Source organism: Accipiter gentilis, chromosome 4, assembly GCF_929443795.1.
Source record: "Accipiter gentilis chromosome 4, bAccGen1.1, whole genome shotgun sequence".
In the NCBI taxonomy this organism is placed as follows: Eukaryota; Metazoa; Chordata; class Aves; order Accipitriformes; family Accipitridae; genus Astur; species Astur gentilis.
Window position 1 is genome coordinate 42,390,198 of NC_064883.1, and position 22,082 is coordinate 42,412,279.

The window sequence follows — 22,082 nt, forward strand, 5'->3', positions numbered from 1 at the left end:
GGAACTTAACTGTTCCTCCAAAGTACTGTAGGAGACACAGTAAAAGAACGTCCTCCGAAGCCTCACTCTGCCTGTGGATCTCTGTGGAAATGAGGAAGATAAAATATTCCAGTAGCAAAACTTTTTATTGCACAATGATCGGTAGTTTTAAAGCCTTAAAACATGAAATATGAGGATAAGAAAGTTCACTAGAAAGAGTTCTGACTGAACACCTGCCACATAAACCATCTGCTCTAGTTTGTAAAGAGGCAGAAATTTAGCTCTAACAGCTGTAAGCACCAGTGCAAAGCAAGAGGCACTGGAAAAGCAGCCACACCTCCTCCAAACAGAAAGGCCATGCCATTTTGGTCAATTAATATTAGTTAGACAGCCCCTTTCAACCACAGGACTTTACAGAGTTGAGAGTGATACACTGTCTGTGGGGGTCAGATCCTCAGCACTGAAGGGAAACCACTCCTGGAGAGTGACAGGGAAGCTGCCTAGGAGCTCACAGCATCAGCCTAAGCACCAAAGGGAAAATAGCAGACTCGATCACCACAATCGGTGCTAATACACAACCTCCAAATACACACGTCCAGCTCATGACCTTGGAAAGAATGAAGAGGCAGATCCCTACTTTCTTTGTTGTGGCCAGACTTCTATCATTGGCTTGGCTCAAGGAGATCAACCGTTATCCTGGCATCTTCGGCAGTGAAAGCTCCCACTGAGTGCTTTTCCAGCACGCACCTGGACAGCCTTCATCATACATCTTTCTTGTGAGAAAAGTAAAAATCTATCCCTCTGTCCTTGTGCTGCATTGGTGTGTGTGCAGGTCCCCTCCTGCCCCTGGGATGGGTACGTCTTCCCTGCTGCAAATGAAAGATGAACAGCGAGGTATTTGCTGATGCTGCAGAGTGAATCTGATCCCAAAGCAGCCTTGACATGCAGAAAAATGTGCACGTGGCACTTCTACCCCCGAGTTCACTAAAAAGGCAGGGAGGCCTGACAGGCACAGCTCTAGGCTTGGACTTAGGAAGCTAGGTTTTCTTTTCTAGTAAGGTGTGGGCTTGTATTTTCAAAGGTATTTTGATACTCAGTTTTGAGGGGCTAGGAGGGGAAGTTCTTCTCCAGGCCTCAGTAACACTGGGCCAACAGTCCCTCCCAGCAGTATTTTAATTTCACAAGCACAGTATGGCAGTGCAGGTCCACAGAGCCCCAGGTGAGCTGGAAAGTTGATCAAAGTGGAACTCCTGCCTGATGGAGGAGCTTTTGGGTTCAACTTTCATCACTGCCTCAAACCAGTGTCTCACCGAGGGGCTCCTTCACAGGGTCTTTTCTCTGGTATCAGGTGCCCTCTTAAGCAGAAGGGTAATAATCTAGGCTCTTCAACAGCATGGCCGGAAGTGGAAGGCTTTGCTTCTGCAAAACTTTTCACTCATGCAAAGGAATCTGGCCAGAGATATTTGGTACTGCACCCTGGGATTAAAACCCCAAATGGAGACATGCTTCATTCTTCATTAAACATAGTATGACAACTAACTTTGAGCCTCCACAAAGTATCCTTACTCAGGAGGAGGCAGGGAGGATGCATGGGGGGAAGACGAAATGCTGAAAACCCCTTGAAATACACAACCATTGGTTACATCCATTTCCTCCTTCCCTTCCAGCTCCAGCATCACTGACCCCACCCAGACCTACAGAGCACCTCCCTTCCATACACATCTCCTCCAAGAACAGCAGCCCAGTCAGCAGATGCAAGTCTTGACATGTCACAGGATCCACATCTTAATCTGTTCCCATTCTAAAGGGCAGATACACCCAAAAAGCAAAGTGCAAGGGCCAGTCCCCATATTTACGGGCCTTGCTGACTCCAGTTTGGATGCACTCAAGCATGGTAGGAGTTCCACCTCATGAACAGAGCGGAAACTGAGCATCAACCTGGGCCCCCTTCTGTCCATCTGCATCGGGGGATGGTTAGGCCAGCGGAGGCCTTCAGAGGTACCCCATCCTTCCACTCATATCTGGCACTATGTATATCCAGGAGAAAAAAACTGAGTAAGAAGAGCTACCTATGAAACATGCATGGGTTCATTCTTCAGCCCTAAAGCCAACTGGCCTGGCACAGTTTGTATGCGTATGATGTAGGGTGGCTTTGTCAAGACTGTATTTTGTGACAGTCCTTAGCACGTGGTACCCTCAAATTGTGCTTGGACAAGGTTCTGGAAGGTGCTTGTTGGCCCTGGAAAAATAGTGCTGGGGAATACACTAACAATGTAACTGTCTGGATGACAGGAGGTGAGTACTTGGGCTTGTGCCTCAGACCTATTTAGTTCCCTAGAACAGACACAGCTAAATAAGCCTGGCTGCACAGTTCCTGTGCAGGGCTGGATCACCCTCTGCTGTGACATACCGTAACTTTGCATTAAAGCAATTTTTTCCCTTTGTATCTGAGAAAGAAGAGCAGAACTCACAGCCAGTCCTGGAGCCCTCCCACTCCATCCGAACCCTCCCAGTACTCACAGGCCTCTGGTTGATGTGTCGGCTCCACTCTGGGGCTGTCACAACTGGCTGTGGGTAGGTCTCACCTAGAGTTACTCCTGCCTGGGAGAGAGCAGCACTGTTCAGTGCCCAAGGGGTGTGGATATCTGCTCCCTTTATGCCCTGTAGTTCTGGGACCCACAGCCGGACGTAATCCCCCTGCAAACAGAACCAACAGGAGACAGTTCTATTCAGTAACAATCTGTAAGTGCTTCCCAGCAAGGGTCTTTCTCAACATGGAAGAAAGAAGCCTGATTTCCAGGTAAAGAAGCTGGTGTACTACAGCATCAGTTACCTCTATCCAGTCTTAGCCCCTCCTGCTAAACCCTCTACCCAGAATTAATGCCCAAACGCAGAGACCTGGGTGCTGGAACCATTCTCCCAGGCTCACTCTGCAGGCAGAGGAGGGAGAGAGAGGTGCTTTTTCAGTACAGTTCACCTGCCCTGTTTAGGACATAGTGTCACTCACAAGAAGTCCTTTTTTCTTTCCAGTGACTGAAGGAAACTAGCATGACTAGCTCAGCTGTACACTCTTGTGCTTGGGAAGATGAACCCCCCTTGCCCCTCAATCCCTCCCATTAACTTTACTGCTGTGTCCCCTGCTAGGACTAGTTTCTGATTCCTTGCAAAGTCCTGCCAGCTACAGTGCCAGAGAAGGCAACAGCGTAGCTTGCCATGAAGATAAGGAACAGGGTGGAAACAAGTAATCTGGTATGTGAACACTGGTTAAACAGATGGAAAAGGCGATTTATCTGCTCCCACCACTTACAGAGGCTAGCCAGAGGAGTCACAGGTTTAATCTACTCTCCAGGACCTCCCAAGGTGCCATGTGAGCAGCAGCATCTCTCTTGTCACTTCTGAGTTCTCCAAGAAGCTGCTCTGGGCTCAGGGAAATGGCTGTGTCAGATATGGGTGGGATGTGGCTGTTACCCGGAAGAAACGGTGATGAAACACTAAACACACAGACTAACGGCAGGGCAGGGAGGGCATACAGAGCACCAGCCTCTTTGGGGACAGCAGCAGATTGTAAACGTGAGATCTTCCTGTACAACAGTGAGGAACCTGCCTGACTGTTGGCAAGGAGATCACAGAACTATTTTTGCAGCAGTATCCACAGAGCAGATTTATGTCCTCTGTTCCCTGAAACTATCACATAGGCTTTGCTGCACTGTTCATTGTAGGGCAGCCAAACAAGACTTACATTGCCGTCGTAATCCAGGCCTTGTTTAATCATGTTAAACTTCCTGTTCTCCCGTGGGTCATTGCCAATACCAGCGCTGTATAACCAGTTGCCATAATTGCTACAAACGTCATAATCCACCTTTAGAACAGAGGAAGAAAACAATAAGGAGAGCTGGGCCACCCCTTAATGAATCTTCTCTCCCCATCCACCCTTTACCTCAGGGGGACAATTCCTTGCATGGGAATCAGTCTGGCCACACTGGGGTAGTCAGAGCTCTCCTGTGTAGGTACAGCCGTCCAGCTCAGAAGAGGACCATGCTGCATGGCTGTTTCATACAGCTGGGATCAGCTTCCCAAGCTACTTCACTTCATGGTCTGTAGGTCAATAAGACAGGTAAAAGTCCAACCAAATTCCCTCTCTCAGTTTCCTTTTTTTTTAAAATCCTCTTTCTGCCATCATCTGGCAGACTTCATGACAACTAGCCCTAGCTTTTGAGTGCTCATATTCCAAGAAACAGTAGCCCAGTACATTTCAAATAGGAGAGAAAGTTCTTCCTGACCAGTTACCCAGAGAACACAGACTAACAAAATCATCTCTGCAGATCCTATTAGGCAGACTGGAGAAAAGTCTAACTCAGACTGTATGGAGTGACCACACAGCATGTATGAAGATGCAATCAATACAAACACTGCAGTTTTTTCCCTGCTATACTCAACCTTCATCAGGGAATAAGCCTAAACTCACAGGGACTTGGCAGAGAGAGGTGCTTTTCTAGGGGAAACACTAGAGTTCTCATGATGTACTTAGTAGGCTGCACCTCGTCAAGTTATTCTACATCTGAACAAATACAAAGCTCTCAAGGATGCTTATGTAAAATGGAGCAAGGCTCCTGAAATGGGCACAAAAGAGAGCAGAACATGGTCCAGTCTGAATGCTTTTCAGGTGGGCAGGGTGGCTCAAATCCAATATCTGAAGCTTTCCAGTTGTAGGACAATTCAAACATGGCTCAGGAGGGGAGTGGCAGTGATAGCAAAAAGGGCGTGGGATCTTTGAGCATTCCTAGGAGGGCTGTCCGCATTGCGAAAGTGTAGCAGCTGGCAGCTGCGGCACGTCACTGAGCAGGTTGAGTGCTGTTCTCTTCTCCCTTTACTGAAGCCACAGCAACAACCAGTCCACACAGTGATGCTTCCAAAATCTCAGCCACTCCTTAAAGCGAGGAGCTCAATGCACCCAGATGGCAGAAGACACAGGGGAATGGGCTCTGCCAAGTTCCCTCCCCCTTCTCTGCAAAGCCAGCCGAGAGCTGGGGTCAGGGTGATCAATAGCAAACTATGCTCAGTGTGCACCAGGCTTCCCCTTCCCAGCAGCACTTCCTCCAGGCAGTGAGATAAGGAGGGGAAGAAAGATGCCATCGGAGGCCTGATTGTGCGATTAACATGCAGGAAAGCGTGTGTGGGAGGTGAGGGCAAATCCAAGGGGGACTGGAGGAGGCAGGCTCATTTCCCCCTCAGCCTTGCCCCTTCCTGGCATTCTCTTCTGTTTCTTTCTCTCCCTGTCCTTGGGGCCTGACCCTGTGAATGAAATCATAGCTAAGATATTCTCTGTTCAGGACACCAGAAGTCTCTGGCCTTTCCCCTAGCTTCAGCAAGTTGCGGAGAGCTTCCCTTAGTCTCCCTGCCCATCTGGTGTGGATGACAAACACCCTCTTCTTCACAGACACGTGCAAACACTGAGTGGGCCTTTGCCGGAAGTATCAGAGATGAAATATGCATTGCTTTCCCTTTTTAGAGGCAAGCGAGACCAATTTCAGTTCTGTACTGTCCTCTACCATTCTATAGCCATATCTCCCCCATCAAACTGATGTCTCCTGCATGTTACTCCGGGGATGCCACCAGGTTAAAGTAACAGAGCTGTCTAGCAATGTATCAGTGTGACATAAGCTGAAAGGAAGGGACAGGACACCAGGATCAGCCTGTGCCTCACCAACCTACAGTGGCAGTCAGCATCTGGGGCTTCCCGAGATGACAGGGCTAGTGCAGAGTGCTAAATCCTGCTTCCAGCAAGGCTGGTAACATTCATGCCCATGTGAATAAAGGTAAGTAACCCAGGGAGCATCTTTCTAGTGTGAGACCTTCCAGGTCTTTCTCACTTGGGGAATAGGACCTGGAATCTTCCGTGGTCCTCTGTGTCTGACTGCAAAGTGAACCAAGCTCCTATCTCCTATCTGAGGTAGGCAAGGTTGCCCCCCCATCAGAGCAAAGCCTTGATTCCTGACTCCCAACTCTTAATCCACAGGTGACATCGAGTACGAGCCTTGCCTGTACATGAAGCAAGCTGCCCTCTCTGTGAAATGAAGTCACCTTTGTAACTGCTCTGAAAGCCATACCTGATAGATGCCATCAAAAGCCAGATACTACAAAACATTCAAAGCAGTCCTAGAGGCTCACTCTGCAGGACAGGCAGGCACAGATGTGTTTGTGCATTTGCGTGTGCTGTACCATTCTTCTGGAGGGCCACTGTGTGACATACTCAGGCTACAGGAGTTAGGTCATACGTACTGAAAGGCAGCCCCTGGTTGGCAAGTCACTGCTACGAAGCTTAGGGCACACAGGGTATCAGCTGTCTTTTACAACCCACTGAAACTGCAAAAGAAATGCACTCAAGGTAAGATTTTCCATCCTAATTCCAGCTAGCATATGGAGGATGAGGCCACCGCTTTTCTGATACAAGTTCTCTGGTGCCATTTGCTGGGGGCTCTCACTCTTATCTGGAAAAGCATAACTGCATGGAGCTACCAACAGCACTTTCTGGAGGATCCTGCAGAAGTCCTGCACTGTGTTACTGTGCAGGCCCACCACTGCTCACAGCAATGGTGTGAGATGCAGCAATGGGAAGAACACCCAGATCTTCCTGTAGATCTCTGCAGCCAAAGCCATGTCACATCCCAGCTCCAAGGAAGCGCAAACAAAAAATTACATTCACAAAAAAGGCTTTTTTAATTGCAGATAATGGTGAGGTGACTGGGCTTTCTCTTTACCTCCAGCCATCCTACTGAGTAGAAAGTTTCCTGATTACCAGTAGCCTCTTACCTACCCACAGATAAGATCTTAAATGTGAGGTTGGTATTAGTATTTGGTCTTTTTCAGTCTGTACCATTCAGTCTGGTGAAGAAAAAAATGCAGGTTCACCTCTCCAGCCTCAGTTTTCACTGCTCAGCATGGTGCTACTGACAGTCTCTCCATCAGCATTGCCAGAGATAATGGCAACCGAGCAAAGATGCACAGGGCTGAACTGGGGACTGCCAGCCTGTTCAGACCTTCCTGGAAGAAGCTATGGGGACTGAGGATGGAGAAGCAACCCAGCTATTTAACTGAGCTTGCATGGCTGCTGATTAGCATGTAAGAAACGAATGGGTGCTCCAGTTGTCAGGAGCCCTGTGACTTACCAGAATGAAGAAGGATGCCTCCAGCCAGGGTGGAGCTCTCTGGAAGCTGATCCAGCTATTGTCCATACTGGCCTGTTCTTGACTAGATGACTTCCCTGTCCACAGCAATCAATGCAAAGATGCTGTGCCAATGCTGGCTTCAGTGGCCAGAACAACATTTCTTTTTATGTTCTATTTCTGGGCTGTCCTCCTCCCCAGCCTCTGGGGTGAGCAAATCAGAGCATTGTTAACATAATTTATGTTTTGAGTTTTCTCAAGTGTGACAAATCTCTGGCTAAAACTGTACATGGAGGATCAAAACTTTCATTGCAAACTTCCTAGCTACATCTTGGTTGATGGCAGCTTCACTGTGGCAAAACTCCCTTTTCTTACGTGAGCTTTGGGAAGTACATACCATGCAAGCAGTATCTACATGCACTTATATCAGCCTGAAAATTACTGATCATCTTCTGTAACCTTCCTTATTAGGCAGAGCTGTCCTCCTGTCTTTCACTCAGGGCAGGGAGCACAAAGAACTCCAGATACACAAAGGGATCAGTCTTACCAGCAGGTACGCAAACCATTCTGCCCCCATCCTCCAGTCCAGACCCAGGTCCTTGGTGAGAAAGCTGGCGACGTTCTGCCGCCCTCTGTTAGACATGAAGCCCGTTGCAGCCAGCTCTCGCATGTTGGCATCAACAAAAGGAACCCCCGTTTTGCCTTCTGCAGAGACAAAAGACGGAGCTGGGACATGATGACATTTTTGGGCACTCATAAACCAACCTGTGGTCATGCATTCACAGCCATCTAAGCAGGTAAGACATTGCCAGTGTACAGTGGCAGGGAGAGATTTCTGTGAGGTTTAGCTGGCATGCAGCCACCAAGATGCACTAGAAATTAAATGGGAAATAATACTGAAAATTAAAATGAGGGGAATTTTTGGCAAGGAAAAAAAAAAGGTACAGAAAAATCTCAGACTGGAAAAACCATCAGGTGGATTGCAGGGAATTTTGCAGAGCAAAATAAATATACAGACAATAGTGAGATGGGCCAAGAACAGAAATATTCTTGACAGGTGACTAACAGCAGAAAGGGATGTATTGGACAAGTCCCCAAGGGTTAGTACCTGAAAAATAAAGAGCCTTGTTGATTGTTAAGGAAAAGATTTATTGTACCTGTGTACAAATTGATACAGATGGCATTAATGTGAAGAAAGATATACAGGTGTGTATGTCATTGATTCTGGTAGTTTAATCTGTTAGTCCCTCCAAGTTTTGAGATATTGTGCTTGCTATTCAAGTGACAATAAAGTTATAAAAGCTAAAGAAAAGCAAGGATAATAAAAGGCTGTGGCATAACAAAAGATGTGATTTATTCTAATGCTGTCTTAACCTTCTAACCAAAACCAATCACAAGAACAAAACATAGCAGGCATGACAATCTAGCATTGATAAGAAGGGCTGGTCAGCCTCTGTGTGACTAAACAGACGGGACCAACAGGTCATAAACACTTCCACCTGGGCAGTAAAATGTAACTGCAGCACATCTCACAAAGTGTGTACCAGCCGGACACAGCCTGGCCATTCATGATACCCTGTGGGCCTGCTCCTATACGGCGCTCAGTCTCAAGGGAAGCCAAGTAGCCTGCACTCACACTGAACCAAGGGGTTGGGTTCTTGTTTGGTGGCAACAGCTTAAATGACAGGCCCTGATCATGCTGACAGTTCCCCTATGTAAATCTGAGTTAGTATTAGGGCACATGTTAGCATGCAGACACGTGGAAATCAAAAGTACACTTAGCCAAACCTGTGGTTTCTACTGACCTTTCCAACAGTCAAAGAGCTGAAGGTCCTTTTTCCAGGGGACCTCTTTATTTTGAAGCCCTATTGAGGAAAAAAATGAATGGTTAATGAAGACAAATGCTGACACAGGCAGTTATTAGTAAAACAATGACAGCGAGAGGCACCTTGGTTGACACAAGATGTTAGGATGAAGCTAGCCCTCTCAGTGGTATTACAAACAAGCCATGTTCCTTCTGCAAAGGTTTAGAGATGATCCATTCCTCCTTTCACGTGTTGCCAAGGGGTGTCTCATGCACACGGAGGATGCTTAAGCCCTAACAGATTTTGATTATTTGTTTTGTTGGTGTTTGCTCTTTTGTTTTTTAATTAAAAATTACTCAGACCTCACAAGTGGTCGGAGATGTGCTCTGGCCCAAGCTAGCATTTTCTTGTTCACTTTTACTCCACGACTATGTTTATGTGAAATCTGTTTCTGTAGCAGATACTAAACCCAGAATTACCAGGCAGAAGTCCCCGGTAACACTGCTCCTGCAGTGTGGTAGGAGCAGATGAGGGAGATGAGTTTATGTTTGCAGGGGTCCAGTGGCAATTACAGTCCTCTGTACAGTGGAATGGAGGCAGCAGGGAGGACTCAGCTGTCAGCTCCAGACATGCAAGGTTAGGCCCACCACTGGCATCCAGTGCCATCTGAGATGCTGTAGGGCATTCAAAACAGCCACATAGGCCTGGCAGATGTGACACAGGCTGGATGCCAGGCAGACTGCCCTAGGGCATCTGAAACAGTGCTGGATGCTGAGGTGTGGACAGCTACATCACATGGAGAACAGCTCACCCAGCACAGGCATCAGCTGTAGGGTTTCCTGACTATATGGACTAGATATTTGCTGTTGCACTGAGTCCAGACCCCCATTTCACATGTAGACACCTGCACGTAAGTCACTGGGTCTGGAGCTGAATCTCATTCTGATTCCTATGTAGTACAAGGCAGAAAGAATATCTGGTTTCTTGGGTTCACGTTGCTGGGTTGATTCCTGCTCTGTCCCAGATTATCTGGTGAACTTGGGTAAGCCTGAAGCCTGGATTCTCTCCAAAGGTGGAATGTCTCCGGAAACAGCATCTTTACACTTATTGTGCTGTTGTTTCCCACTGACACGTTAACAATACTCCCCGTATCTAATCAGATTTGGGGCAAAACTCTCAGTGTCTACAGTGTCTAACATGGTAGTGTTGAGGCACTTCTGTGCCAATGGGAAGTCCCCAGCAACATCGCAGGGTGGTGACACAAGCGCTATGAGAAGAACATTTGTACAACCCAATGCTGATGGCCTCTTCTCTTTACTTTCCCTTTTTTAAGACTGTACCTTTCCTCTCCAAATATAGTGATCCATACCCACCTCTTAATGAGAAAATTCTTCTGCCATACTTCAGGGCCACAAATCGAAAGTAATCCCGCCACAGCAGTTCAAACAGGACCCTAAAACACAAAGCCATGTCTGTATTGCACTGTGGGTCAGATAAAATTACTGATTCAGGATTTTGCTTCCATAGCACCCATCATTAACACCGTGAGGTTTATTCACAGTGCGCAACTTCACATACCTTCCCATGGTACCAGTTCTTGCCTCAAGCCTACTTATCTAGCTTGCACCTGGATGACTACAGTGAAGGCAAACTTTGCATGAATCACTTGGGAAGATTTCCTTAACTCAAGTGCAGGAGCAGAATTTCAGGAAACCTGTTCCTCATCCATCCCTACTGGGATGTAATTCTTCAAAGAGCAGGGTGAGGACCTGATTCAGCTTCATGCTTCCGCATAAGCAAGCATGTCAGCACATTCCTAAGAGTTTTGCACTGATTTAAGCAATAACCTTTATAAGGGACTTGAAGGCACCTTTCAAAACTAAGTTTACATTGGTCTAGCTCATGAGATCAGGTGCTAGGCCTGCAGAAAATAGTTTTATATAATAACTTTTATATAAAAACAGCTTCTTATAAAATGATGGCACCTCAGCCTCTGAGACCTGCTTCAGTGATCTGGCATATTGGAAATACTCTGTTCGGCTGATGTTTTTGCTTACAAGATCTTTCTGGAAAATCTGATTACATAACAGGACATTGTCCAAATGCTAAAAACTAGTGTCATGACACTGAGGTTCAATCAGTCCCTCATGTGCAGCCACCACAATCTATACTTCACTGTACAGTTGACTACCATCCCTAGGAGCTTGACAGCTTCTTTTTTCGTAGTTATTTATCGCTTTAAAATGCTCAGATCACCATGGCACCCCAGCTGCAGGCAGGCTGGCTGACTATTAGATGGAAAAACATGAGTATGTTCATTTCTTGAAATCTTTCCTTTCTTAATTGTCATTGAATTAAAAAAAAAAGGCAGCATACATTCAACAGGCAAAAGGTCGATATTTTATCTGTCATTTGAATTTTAATGAAATTGAGTATTTTGGCCAGAATCGTTGGCAATGTTCTGCCTGTTCTTCACCAACCACTGTGCTGTTTGACATGTTGCAAATGTAACAAACCAATACAAAAAACAGTTCTACAGTTTGCACAGACCTTCTGGTTTGGGTTTCTTTCTATCCAGGTCTAGTGTTAGGCCAGGCTCTAACATGAACCTGCTTCTCCATAAGAGCTTCCTACCAGGCTCTAATTCACAGTGTCTGGGCAGATTAGAGTGCATGAGAAGTTCAAGGCCAGCCCAGGGATTGATACACTGACTCAACTGTCCTCCAGATTCCTTCAGCACAACCAGCAGGCATGCGAGCAGTCAGGAGCAAAGTGAGGAAGAGCATGGGTGACAAGGCAGGATGCATTAAGCCCACTTCTGACAAGGCAGGATGCATTAAGCCCACTTCCTAGTCCCCTCTTCCCCATTGCTATAGTCGTGTGGTCATGGCCAGGCAGCCAAGCAAGCAGGGGCCCATTTGCTGGACTGTGGCCAGAGGTGGTCCTGACACCATGCGATTTTTACAAGTCGGACAGTCACTGAGACTTTTGGGTGAAACCCTGCTCATATCCTTGGCATGAAAAACCCTTTGGTTTTATTTGTAAATCATTCTTCTTCCTTATCATCTAGCACATAATAACAATACAGAGAGGGATGGTGCTGATTTACAGAGATCAGTTTTAAAAATAACGAACCACAATTTGCCAGCAATAATAATGACAACTAGCATTAATAATTTTTACTTATAAAGAGCCTAAAGCCTCTGGATGTCAAAGGCAGACTAATAAATCCATACTGAAACACAACTGCAATGCAACCCAGAGGAACCAGACAGAAGGCACAGGAAAAACAAACATTCATTAAGGAGAAAGTTAACAAATCACTCTCTCCTGTGCATGAGATGCCAGTTTCCTTTTCAGAGAAAACAAGCCACAGTGATCGTGCAGGGACATACCAGTATGTGCTCTGATTTGCTGTTCTCTCTTTTTCATACTTCCGGATCTGCTCATAGATGTATCGAGGTGAAATGCAGCCCAGCGCCAGCCTGAAAGTAGAAGAATGATGTCATGAATGCAATGTGGGACTGACAGCTTGATGTCTGAGGGGAGGGAGTGGAGGGGCAGTTTTGTGTTTCGAGTTGCTGTCTGAAAACTTTTCTCAGTTTGCAGTTCTGCCACTGACTTCCCAAATGGCTTCCCAAAGTCGTGTGACTTTTTTACAACTCTGCAATCTGAGAATCAAAATCCTCCCCCCTTCCAAGCGTATGACTGTTACAGGAGTCTCCAACCTAATGAGATAAATCGTTTTACAGAAGTTTGACAAGTTTCACCTAGAAGACTTTGATCAGCTGGTGATTTAGCACACCAATGACAAATCCAGAAATGGATCTCAAATGTCAACCCCTGCATCAACTGTCCTAGCTGTTCAACAGCCCTCCTTTTACTATAAACCTATTTATCATATGCCCAGGGCTCCTTTCTCTGCAGTACCTTAGTGTCTCATTTGAGCAACCACAGAAGGCAAGTGACTTGCTGAAAATCTCAGGCAAGGTAGGGAAACTAGGGAATCAAACCCAGCTCTGGTATTCCAACCCACTGGGCTCCTTCCATTTGTTCCAAAACAGTGCTGTGCAAGACAGGAAAGAGCTTGTAGATGCCAATCCCATCACAAAGGGTGATAAAGAACAACTTTTACCTTGATTTTCCTAGAAATGTATTTTACTGCAATTTCCCACTAGGGCTTGTGGAAACATTTGATGTTCTAATGAATTCTGGAAAACAGGAAGAAAGGGCCTGAAGAGTTTTTCCTTAATTGTTGACCAGCTCTAACACTTAGAAATGGCCAGTATGAGATGTGAATGCCTGGCTGCAATCTGACCCGTTCTGATTTTCATTATCTGACAGAGGAACACTTTGGGGCAGGCAGATCAGGACTGTCTGCTCTGGGCTAATGGCCAGCTTGGAAAAAAAAGAGTGGAGGCCGCAAATAAATAACTGCAGTGCCAGTGGTTCTGGGATCCCAAAGTGCCACCAGGTGGAGCCATACACTGCAACCATTACAGTACAAAGCCAGTTGAAAATAAGATATCCTGACCTGTAACAGCCTCAGCAAATTGTTTCACATTGCAATTATGTCAGGAAAACACTCCAGATGTTCTCAGCATTAGGCTGAACTGGGTTCTGCTGCTGCAGTTTCAGTCTGGAATTAACGTTCCCCCTTCCAGCACCAGAGACTAAAACCCCTAATTAAAAGTTATCATATTTACCCAAACAAGAGATCCTTTTGCAATAGGAATAATCAGAAGTGCCTCTTCACCCCACAGAAAAATGGAACGGCCGTGAGGTGAGGCAACTTGTCCCACAGTATTCAGCAAACCAGGACTGGATCAAGTTCTGCTTACAGCCTATCAACACGCTGAAGCTACTCTTCTTCCTTGGCTGCTCTCAACCACCCCAGATAAACAAAACACCACAAAGCCAAAGACAAGTTGTGTGTCTGTCCAGTGCCCTGTCCACATCGCTGCTCCCAGCACACTGGGCTCTTGGCACAGTACTGCTACACTTCAGGAATTCCTAATTGCAGGAATGTTCCCAGGGAACCGCTGCCTGGAAGCGCAATAAAGAACAGCTCTCTGAGGCTGCTCTACCCCACGAAAAGGGCAAGGGAATCACACCTAGGCCCCTACCCATGCCCAGTGAGCACTCAGCAGACAAGTATCATCAGTTCGGAATGGGAGCTGAGAAGGAGCTTCCAGCCTCACAACAAAATTCTTTACCATGGTGCAAATTTAGTTGAGTAATCCATTCCCACCAGTCCATTCCGAGTCTCCTTGTAAGATGCAACCAGGTTCTGTGTGAGCAAAAGAACAAAAGGTTTTAATACTTTATGTACAACATGCTAAATATGTTTTCTTTCATACTGGAGCCAGGGCAATCTGGCAGGGCTGGGATCCCTCTCATGGCTGCCTGCAAGGACTACAGAGCTGCCAAATTACTGCCTCCAGTGCACAGGAATTAATCAGGCCAGCAGTTTTCATTATAGCTCTGGGATGCGTGTCACAAGCTATGCTCCCCGCTTCAGCCTGTAGCACATTCCTTTCTACAAGCACTATGAACCTGGTTGTGCTGCTCTCTGCCCATACCCGCCTGACTCCGGGTCAATAATCCACTTAAAAGCTCCAGTAGCACTGGCGGCCGGTTCTCTTGCCCATGTGGCTGCTTGTTTGGGTTTGAAAACCACAGTGTCTGACAGCACCCAACACTAGCTGCAGGAATCCTGATCACTGTTATTTCTGGGCCACCCACATTTATAGCAGGGTGCAGACCTTCCATTTTCTGAGCACTCTGCTGACAATGCAGAGGACATAGGGAAGCCTGATCTCTCCTTGATTCCCTTCACTGCACAGGTTACAACTGCTAAAGGGCTGTTCTAGCTCACCAAGGAAGACAGTATTTGCATAACAAAAAAGAAGGAACAGGTTTTCCAGCACTGACTGTATTACTGTTTGATCGTATGCTTTCACTAGTTTTGGTGGGGATAGAGTTAATTTTCTTCAGAGTAGCTTATGTGGTGCTATGTTTTGAATTTGTGATGAAAACAGTGTTGATAACACAGGGATGTTTTTGTTATTGCTGAGCAGTGCTTACACAGAGTCAAGGCCTTTTCTGCTTCTCACCCCACCCCACCAGTGAGCAGGCTGGGGGGGGCACAAGGAGTTGGGAGGTGACACAGCTGGGACAGCTGACCCCAACTCACCAGAGGGATATCCCAGACCATATGATGTCCTGCTCAGCAGTAAATGGTGGGAAAGCTGGAGGAAGCCGGGGGGAATGTTCGGAGTGAGTGCATTTGTCTTCCCAAGTAACTTAGGTGTGATGGAGCCCTGGAGATGGCTGAACACCTGCCTGCTGATGGGAAGTAGTGAATGAAGTCCTTATTTTGCTTTACTTGTGCATGCAGCTTTTGCTTTACCTATTAAACTGTCTTTATCTCAACCCACGAGTTATCTCACTTTTACCCCTCTGATTCTCTCCCCCATCTCACTGGCGGGGAGTGAGGGAACGGCTGCATGGAGCTGAGCTGCCTAGTGGGGTTAAACCATGACAATGCTCCTCCAACAGCAAGGGAATGCAGGAACTTCTGCAGCACAGCTGAAAGAATCCCCCGGGGGGCTGTCCCAGTGAGTGCACTGGGCACAGCGCACTTCTTAATCCATCTCAGCTGGAGAGATGCTACCCCCTTTATCCACAAAGCTGCATAGGGTCTGATGCTGTCGGAAATCAGCACAGGTGTCTTCGTCTAAATTCACACAAGGCAAATTTAAGGCAGTTCCTCAAACTAGACCAGGAAAAAGTTCCAAAACGGTCAGGATGCACACACAAAATGCAGTCAGCAGCAGCTTCACTCCACCAAAGCGAGGGAGCAAGAAGTAGCAGTACTTACTGGCTGCAAGTTTTTAAACTGGACTACTAGGAAACTCCTACTATTTTTAACTGCAGGCAGCAGTTTGGGTCAGTTGTTCCTCATCCCACCTGCAACTGCAGCCCTTCAGGCCACTTTTCATTCCTCCAAAGTGGAGGACCTACATTGCTGATGATGTGGGACAGGAGAGTAGAAAGAGCAAATCGAGGTAAAGGAGCTAAAAAATTGTCCTGATTCCCAAATGTTGATGGAAAAAAAGACTCAAGAGGGATGGCCACTAAACTAGCTCGTAAGTATTTGGCTTACATTCCCAGTTCCTGGATGACTTCTTTTTTATTTAGTTTGTCTCTCTGAAAAACTGAAATAATGCTAATTCCCTCCTTTGTAAAGTGTTATACAGGAGCTAAGGAAATATTATTAGGAAGTGAAATTGCAGCCTCACCCACTTGCACAGCCATATGTACAAGTGGGAGGATGTAGACAAGGAAATATAAGAGTTACCGTGTCCCAGAAATAATACTGCAGTCTCATTAAAGCCTGTGTCTCTCCTCCACTGCAGGGGAAGGCTGTTCGTGGATCAGTCACAGGATCTGCCACAGAAAACACCATCACCTTGTTACTCCCTTGGAAAGCATCTGAAAGGTACGGAGCTTAAAATCTAGGGATGTTTAGCAGTAGGACTCTCTGCTTTGGGGACATAAAAGATTTGTGCCCTGGTCTTCCTTTAAAACAAGGGCCACATCAGACATATTAAAAATTACTGACTAAGAGGATGTTTTCGACCCAGCTGCAGGGCAGCTCCTCCATGCAGGGAATGTACCTTCATTTGCTGTATGAGTGAAGGGAGGCTTAGTTACAGTTTGAAGGGCAACCACCGCCTTTGGGAGGGGTCCATGTTTTGATTGTCAGTAAGAAACATCTCTAAGTAGGATTTCATGGGAGCAACTGCCAAATTAAGTTTTCTTACCCTTCTGCCCCAAATCCTCCATTGTAGGAATACACCCTTCTTCCACCCCTGGAGCCAGAGGCTTTAGCTGATCTGCCATCCGCAGGGTTGGCCGGACCTTCGCCTCAGATTCCACCACTTTTCGGAAATGGGTGTAGACATCAGGCAACCTGTGCAGATTACAGTGCAGTCAGATCTCTGCAGGATGGCTACCCTGGCCCCTCCACACAGCACCACACAGCAGCTTCCACAGATGGAGGGTTAGCTTTCCAGGCTGCACTCTCCAGAGGTAGAGTGCGTATTTGTGATGCATGTTTGTACACAATAGAGGTAGATGTCCCTGGGGCTAGCAGCAAACAGGAGTTCAGTCCTTCACCCAATTTCTTTCTGTTTCTGATGCAAATGGTGCCTTTTCAATTTAAGGTGTGTCCTGATGGGACAACCCATGAGGTTCAGATTTATCTCACCTAACTTCTGATTACCCACAAGGCTGACCTCAATGTAAAAATTTGCAACCTCCTGCTGCCTTTTCAGTCAATGGAGAGAAACAGGCATTTTTATGGCCTGACTCTTCGGCCCCATTTTATACAATTTCTATAGGATACCATGAATCACTCAACTCCATCCACTACACCTAAAGTGACTATTGAGGGAGCTACGAAGAGCCCACACACAAAGGGCTACTGTCATAGGCAGCTGCATTTAGAGATATAGGGTAATGGAGAAATCCAGCCCAATGTCACAAGGACTCCAGGCACTGCAGACTGAGTATCCAAACTGTGCTGGTAGGAAGGGCAAAGAGAAATCAGTCCCTCAAGTCAATGGTCAAGCAAACCCCTTGGATTTATGCATACTGAAGTGTAAATCCTACTAGTAGAAAGGGATGAATGTGCCCCTTCCCCTTGATGTGTATGAGCATGACAGCACTGTTCCATAAATGCAGATGGACTAATAGGTCCCTTCCCTGTAGGATCAGATGACTAAGACCCCTCCAGAGCAGTTTACTGGTGTGAGAAACAAATGAGACAGTGGAGGAGTGAGTGACCCCATGGAGTAGCCCACCTGGCAATAGGCCTGAAGGGAAGGTCATCCCGATGATACAGCGTGGATGCCCAGAATGTGTGAATCTTCACCCCGTGCTGATTACACACCTGGCACAGCTCCTTCTCCACATCCAGCTCCTCCTGCGTGGCCTAGGGAGAACAAAAGGCAGTGAGGCCATGCCTGCACGGCCTCAGCTCCCACATGTGCACTGACCCTGGTCCCCAGTCTTGCCTTCCTCCCTCATCTCAATTAGCTTCATCTCTTTAGAGAGAGGTGCACACAGACAATCTCTGAGTATTTCCCCCTGCCAAACTCAACAAATGTTTTCACTCTCAATTTGTAGTGCCAATGCCAGAATAAGGAACCCCTTGATGTAAGATGTTGCAGATCTTTTAAGTTTGCATGGATTGGAAGGGTGACTGGACAAATATATGTAAAAAAAATCCACTGAGGGTTATTGAGTATCAGGATAGCATTCCTGTTTCAAGAAGTCCTTGAGCCACAGATTCTTGGAAGCTGGGAAAGTATTCAGGGGAAGTATCTTTACAGATTTGTCCCAATCCTGTGGTCTCCTCTGGGTCAATAACCAATCTGTTACTGGTCACTGTCAGAAAAAAGGTTCTGGAGTTAGAAGAAGCCTTTTGTCTGATCCTCTGTGGTTGTTTTTAGTGCTGCATGGAACAAGACACTATGAGATGTGTAGGTTGTCGTTACAAGGGTCTTAGGCCTGACAGCAGGAACACCTCAAGTGCAGGTCACAGAGTGATCCTGCATTAGACAGCTCTGAGGAACAGACTTGGCTAATAATGAGTGCATCTTTATACATACATACGTATGTGTGTGTACACAAAGCCCCCAGACCCAGTGGTTTGGATCGAGAGCCCTCCATTGAATTCAGCAGGCTCTGGATCAAACCACTTATTTAGCTCAATGAAAACAGGTCAGTGACACACCAAGCCCACGAGCAGTCTAAGACTGGACCCATCTTTCATTCTTCAACACATTGGTGGGCAACTGCCTAAATATGAGTGCTGTCAACTCACTGTGGGCTTTTTCTACACTCAATACAATATGCCCCCTGACAGCTAGCTCCCTGTGCAAGAAAGGTGCCAGGAAGAGGCAGCTTGATGCAAACAGAAGGAGAAATGGACTCAGCTGACCTAAAAATGCCAGTTGCTGGAAATTCCTCTTCCTCAAGACACAGCACTTTCAAGTGATCAATCACAAATAGCTGCTGTCATCCAGCAAGGACTCCCACCCAGACACCTACACCATCCCCATCCCAGGAGCTAGCCAGTTTCCCCAAGGTTAACTATACCATGGACAAGAAAGGCTCTGAACACAAAGGATCTGCATGACTATTTGGTTGTGGAAGAAACCTCCACAACCTAATTTTATCTTTTAACAATGTCACTCAAATATTTCCCTTACCTCTTCATGGAAAGCCACAGCACTGACAGAGCCCAACTGCGTAATCAGATCACAAACCACATCTTCTGGCTTCCCCTTCCTCACAACCAGGGTACTGCAAACACAAAATATTGACCTGAATTAAGCTTGATGTTATTGTTATTTATGTGTACAGGAGGCCCAAGTCCTGGCCCAGCCACCCATATACTAGTTCTCTACGGAGCACAGAGAGCATATGGAGGCAGACAGACATGATTTGACTAGCCTACATTTTTTAGGACCCACTGAACGCAGTTTGTAAGCCTCTGGGGCTGAGTTTGTGTCAAACACATTTCTACCACCTTGGATGCCTTAGAAAGGATGACTGGGCAGAAAGCCAGACTGTTACCTAAAAGTAAAACTGTCAGATCTGTTCATCCTCACACACTAAGGGTGAGATGCAAGAACTTGTTCCTCTTTCAGTCCCCTTCACAGGTAGTGGTGGCCTGCGGACATACCCCTCTCCACTTTCATGTGGGAGTATTCAAAGAAATTCTTTCCTCTGAACATTCTGTGTTTGTAACAGAGTCAACAGAACTTCCCTCCCACCTTGCAACCTCACCAACTGCCCAGCTGTGTACCCAGGGCATCAGACCAAAAGAGAAGCTGTGGTGAGAAAGTTCATCAGCGGTGGGTGCAGAGTTCTGTGAGGAGCCTCATACGTGACTCTGTCCCTTTTCCTGTCTCTCACATACACGCACGTGCGCATGCATGTACACCGCCCCCCCTACTGTGTCATCTAAGAGAGGCCTGTGTTGGAGAATAATTTCTTGAAGGGGTAATACAGTGTTTTTCCCAGAACAATTTAAAGCATAACTGAAAAATTTCTTCAAAGGTGGGCTGGGTCTGAAGAAGGCAGAAGCAATGGGTGCTGCTGAGAGAGCAATTCCCCTTACTTCCCACAGAAAAGCAGAGACCAAGCTGCCCACAGGGAACACCACAGATTGGACGTGGAGGAGATTTCTGTCTACCACTACCATGAAGATACTTCATGGTTGTGGAAATGGAGCCTAGGTCTTAGCTTGGCTCTTCACAACCACACATCTATCACTGCAGAAGACCAGTCTCTTATCAGCCACTGACAACAGCACAGCAGCATTCAAGCAGCTCTGAATCTTTTCACTGTGGGGTGTGGGTGCAAATACCCAGTGATCAGTTCTTTCAGTCTCCTGTAACATTCACCATCTGCATGGTCCACACTGCACTGCAAACCCAGAGCCATTCCTCTTGCTTCTACTACCACTGTTCTGCTGCTCTCAGAGAAAACAGGCTGGCTGACACACCTGCTAAGCAAAGTCAGATGTTATCTGGTAACAGGATTCTTCAGCATGTAGACTTTCAGGCCCTGGTCTACCCCAGTTATGGTTTCTAAAGTCATAGTGAAGGAGGAATCTCTGAAGACTCCCTTCCCACAGTGTAGCCTACCAAAGAGATTGGGTTTAGCAGGACAGGGCATGAGCAAACTTAACTCTCCAGTCTCACAAGCCAGGATCCATGATGGTCTGTCTCAAGCCAACTCCTAGGGCAAGCTCACTAGGAACAAGGAAGGACGCATACCACAGTAGCTAGTGTCACTGCCTAAATCTCAGAAGACTGCCGTTCATGTCGCCAGTTGTCAGGACTGGGCAAAGCGCTCAAGGCTGACACCATCTGTGGTATCTGAGTTCAAGAAAGCAAAATCCCAAATGGCACGCAGCCTGCATGGCTCTTTGCTCCCTTGCAAATGCCACAGCAGGTCATCTGAACAGGGTTAAGTATGGGACCTTATTGTACCTAACAGAAGGGCTGTGGCACTCTGAAGCGAGCCATCATCAGAGCCCAGAGTATCTGACATGATTTGACTCACAGCACAGATATGTGTTGAGAACAAGTAGGAAAATAAAATTAGACGTGTTATTTGCACAGTGCTTTCTCAACTACCTTCCTTTTTTCTTGAGTGTTTCTCTTAGATCCTTCACGCTTTCCAGCAAAAACCTGAGCCGATAGGGCCCTGTCTTTGGGAAGCCGTAGCACGGGGTGCCCACGTAGTGCCGCGGGTCGAAGCAATAGAGGGGAATGACGAAATCTGCGTTACTCTGAGCCCAGTGGAGAACCTGGAAACACAGAGAGGGCCATGGCAGCTCTCGGGGGCAGGATGAAGTGCGCACCTCTCCCCAGCCTACCCTGGAGCAGGGTTATTTCTAAAGAAATACCCGGGGGGCCGCTGGCCGAGCCCTACCTGGTTATCATGGGCGCGCAGGTCGCAGCGCAGCAGACAGATGGCCGTCCTCGCCGCCCCCGACATGGTGCCTCGACGGGGGCCGGTCCCGCCTCACCCGGCCCAGCTCTGTCCTCCCTCAGACCGGCCCCCTCAGACCGGCCCGGCTCTCCTCCCTCAGATCGGCGCCTCTCAGACCGGCCCGGCCGCCTCACCGCCCCGCTTCTCCCCTCAGCCCGTTCCCGCCTCACCGCCCGCTTCTCCCCTCAGACCGTTCCCTCCTCACCGCCCCTCTTCTCCCTCAGCCCGTTCCCGCCTCACCGCCCCGCTTCTCCCCTCTGCCCGTTCCCTCCTCACCGCCCCTCTTCTCCCTCAGCCCGTTCCCGCCTCACCGCCCCTCTTCTCCCCTCAGACCGTTCCCGCCTCACCGCCCCGCTTCTCCCCTCAGCCTGTTCCTGTCTCACCGCTCCGCTTCTCCCCTCAGACCGTTCCCTCCTCACCACCCCGCTTCTCCCCTCAGACCGTTCCCGCCTCACCGCCCCTCTTCTCCCTCAGACCGTTCCCGCCTCACCGCCCCGCTTCTCCCCTCAGACCGTTCCCTCCTCACCACCCCGCTTCTCCCCTCAGACCCCGCTTC

At 47.5% G+C, this 22,082-nt stretch overlaps 1 protein-coding gene across 7 annotated transcripts; it reads right to left on the reverse strand.

The window, feature by feature from the left end:
* Nucleotides 1-97: 97 nt before the first annotated feature.
* Nucleotides 98-21,778, reverse strand: LOC126037733 (cryptochrome DASH-like). Of its 7 annotated transcripts, none has more exons than XM_049798414.1 (15): nt 21,718-21,778; nt 21,467-21,667; nt 21,169-21,341; nt 19,231-19,324; nt 17,818-17,948; nt 16,777-16,925; nt 16,311-16,399; nt 14,164-14,237; nt 12,343-12,432; nt 10,321-10,400; nt 8,948-9,007; nt 7,690-7,847; nt 3,719-3,838; nt 2,500-2,676; nt 98-845 (listed from the first exon to the last, which is right to left on the reverse strand). In XM_049798414.1, exons 2-15 carry the CDS (start codon nt 21,530-21,532, stop codon nt 741-743), a joined length of 1,566 nt encoding a protein of 521 aa, XP_049654371.1. In that variant the 5' UTR covers nt 21,533-21,667; nt 21,718-21,778; the 3' UTR covers nt 98-740. The 7 variants fall into 7 exon arrangements, 6 of the variants coding, with proteins under 6 accessions (XP_049654371.1, XP_049654369.1, XP_049654374.1 ...); XM_049798412.1 differs by having other exon boundaries at nt 98-848; XM_049798417.1 differs by lacking the exon at nt 98-845 and adding an exon at nt 7,146-7,240 and having other exon boundaries at nt 2,560-2,676.
* Nucleotides 21,779-22,082: the final 304 nt, after the last annotated feature.

Bases quoted from the DNA above. Each gene is read 5' to 3' on its own strand.
- LOC126037733 (XM_049798412.1), bottom strand. From the start codon at position 21,532: ATGTCGGGGGCGGCGAGGACGGCCATCTGTCTGCTGCGCTGCGACCTG. The intron at 7,848-8,947 runs GTCAGTAGAAAC...TTGTCTCTGCAG, and splicing joins GCTCTTTGACTGTTGGAAAG to AAGGCAAAACGGGGGTTCCT. The intron at 3,839-7,689 runs GTAAGACTGATC...TCTGTTCTAAAG, and splicing joins AATGGTTTGCGTACCTGCTG to GTGGATTATGACGTTTGTAG.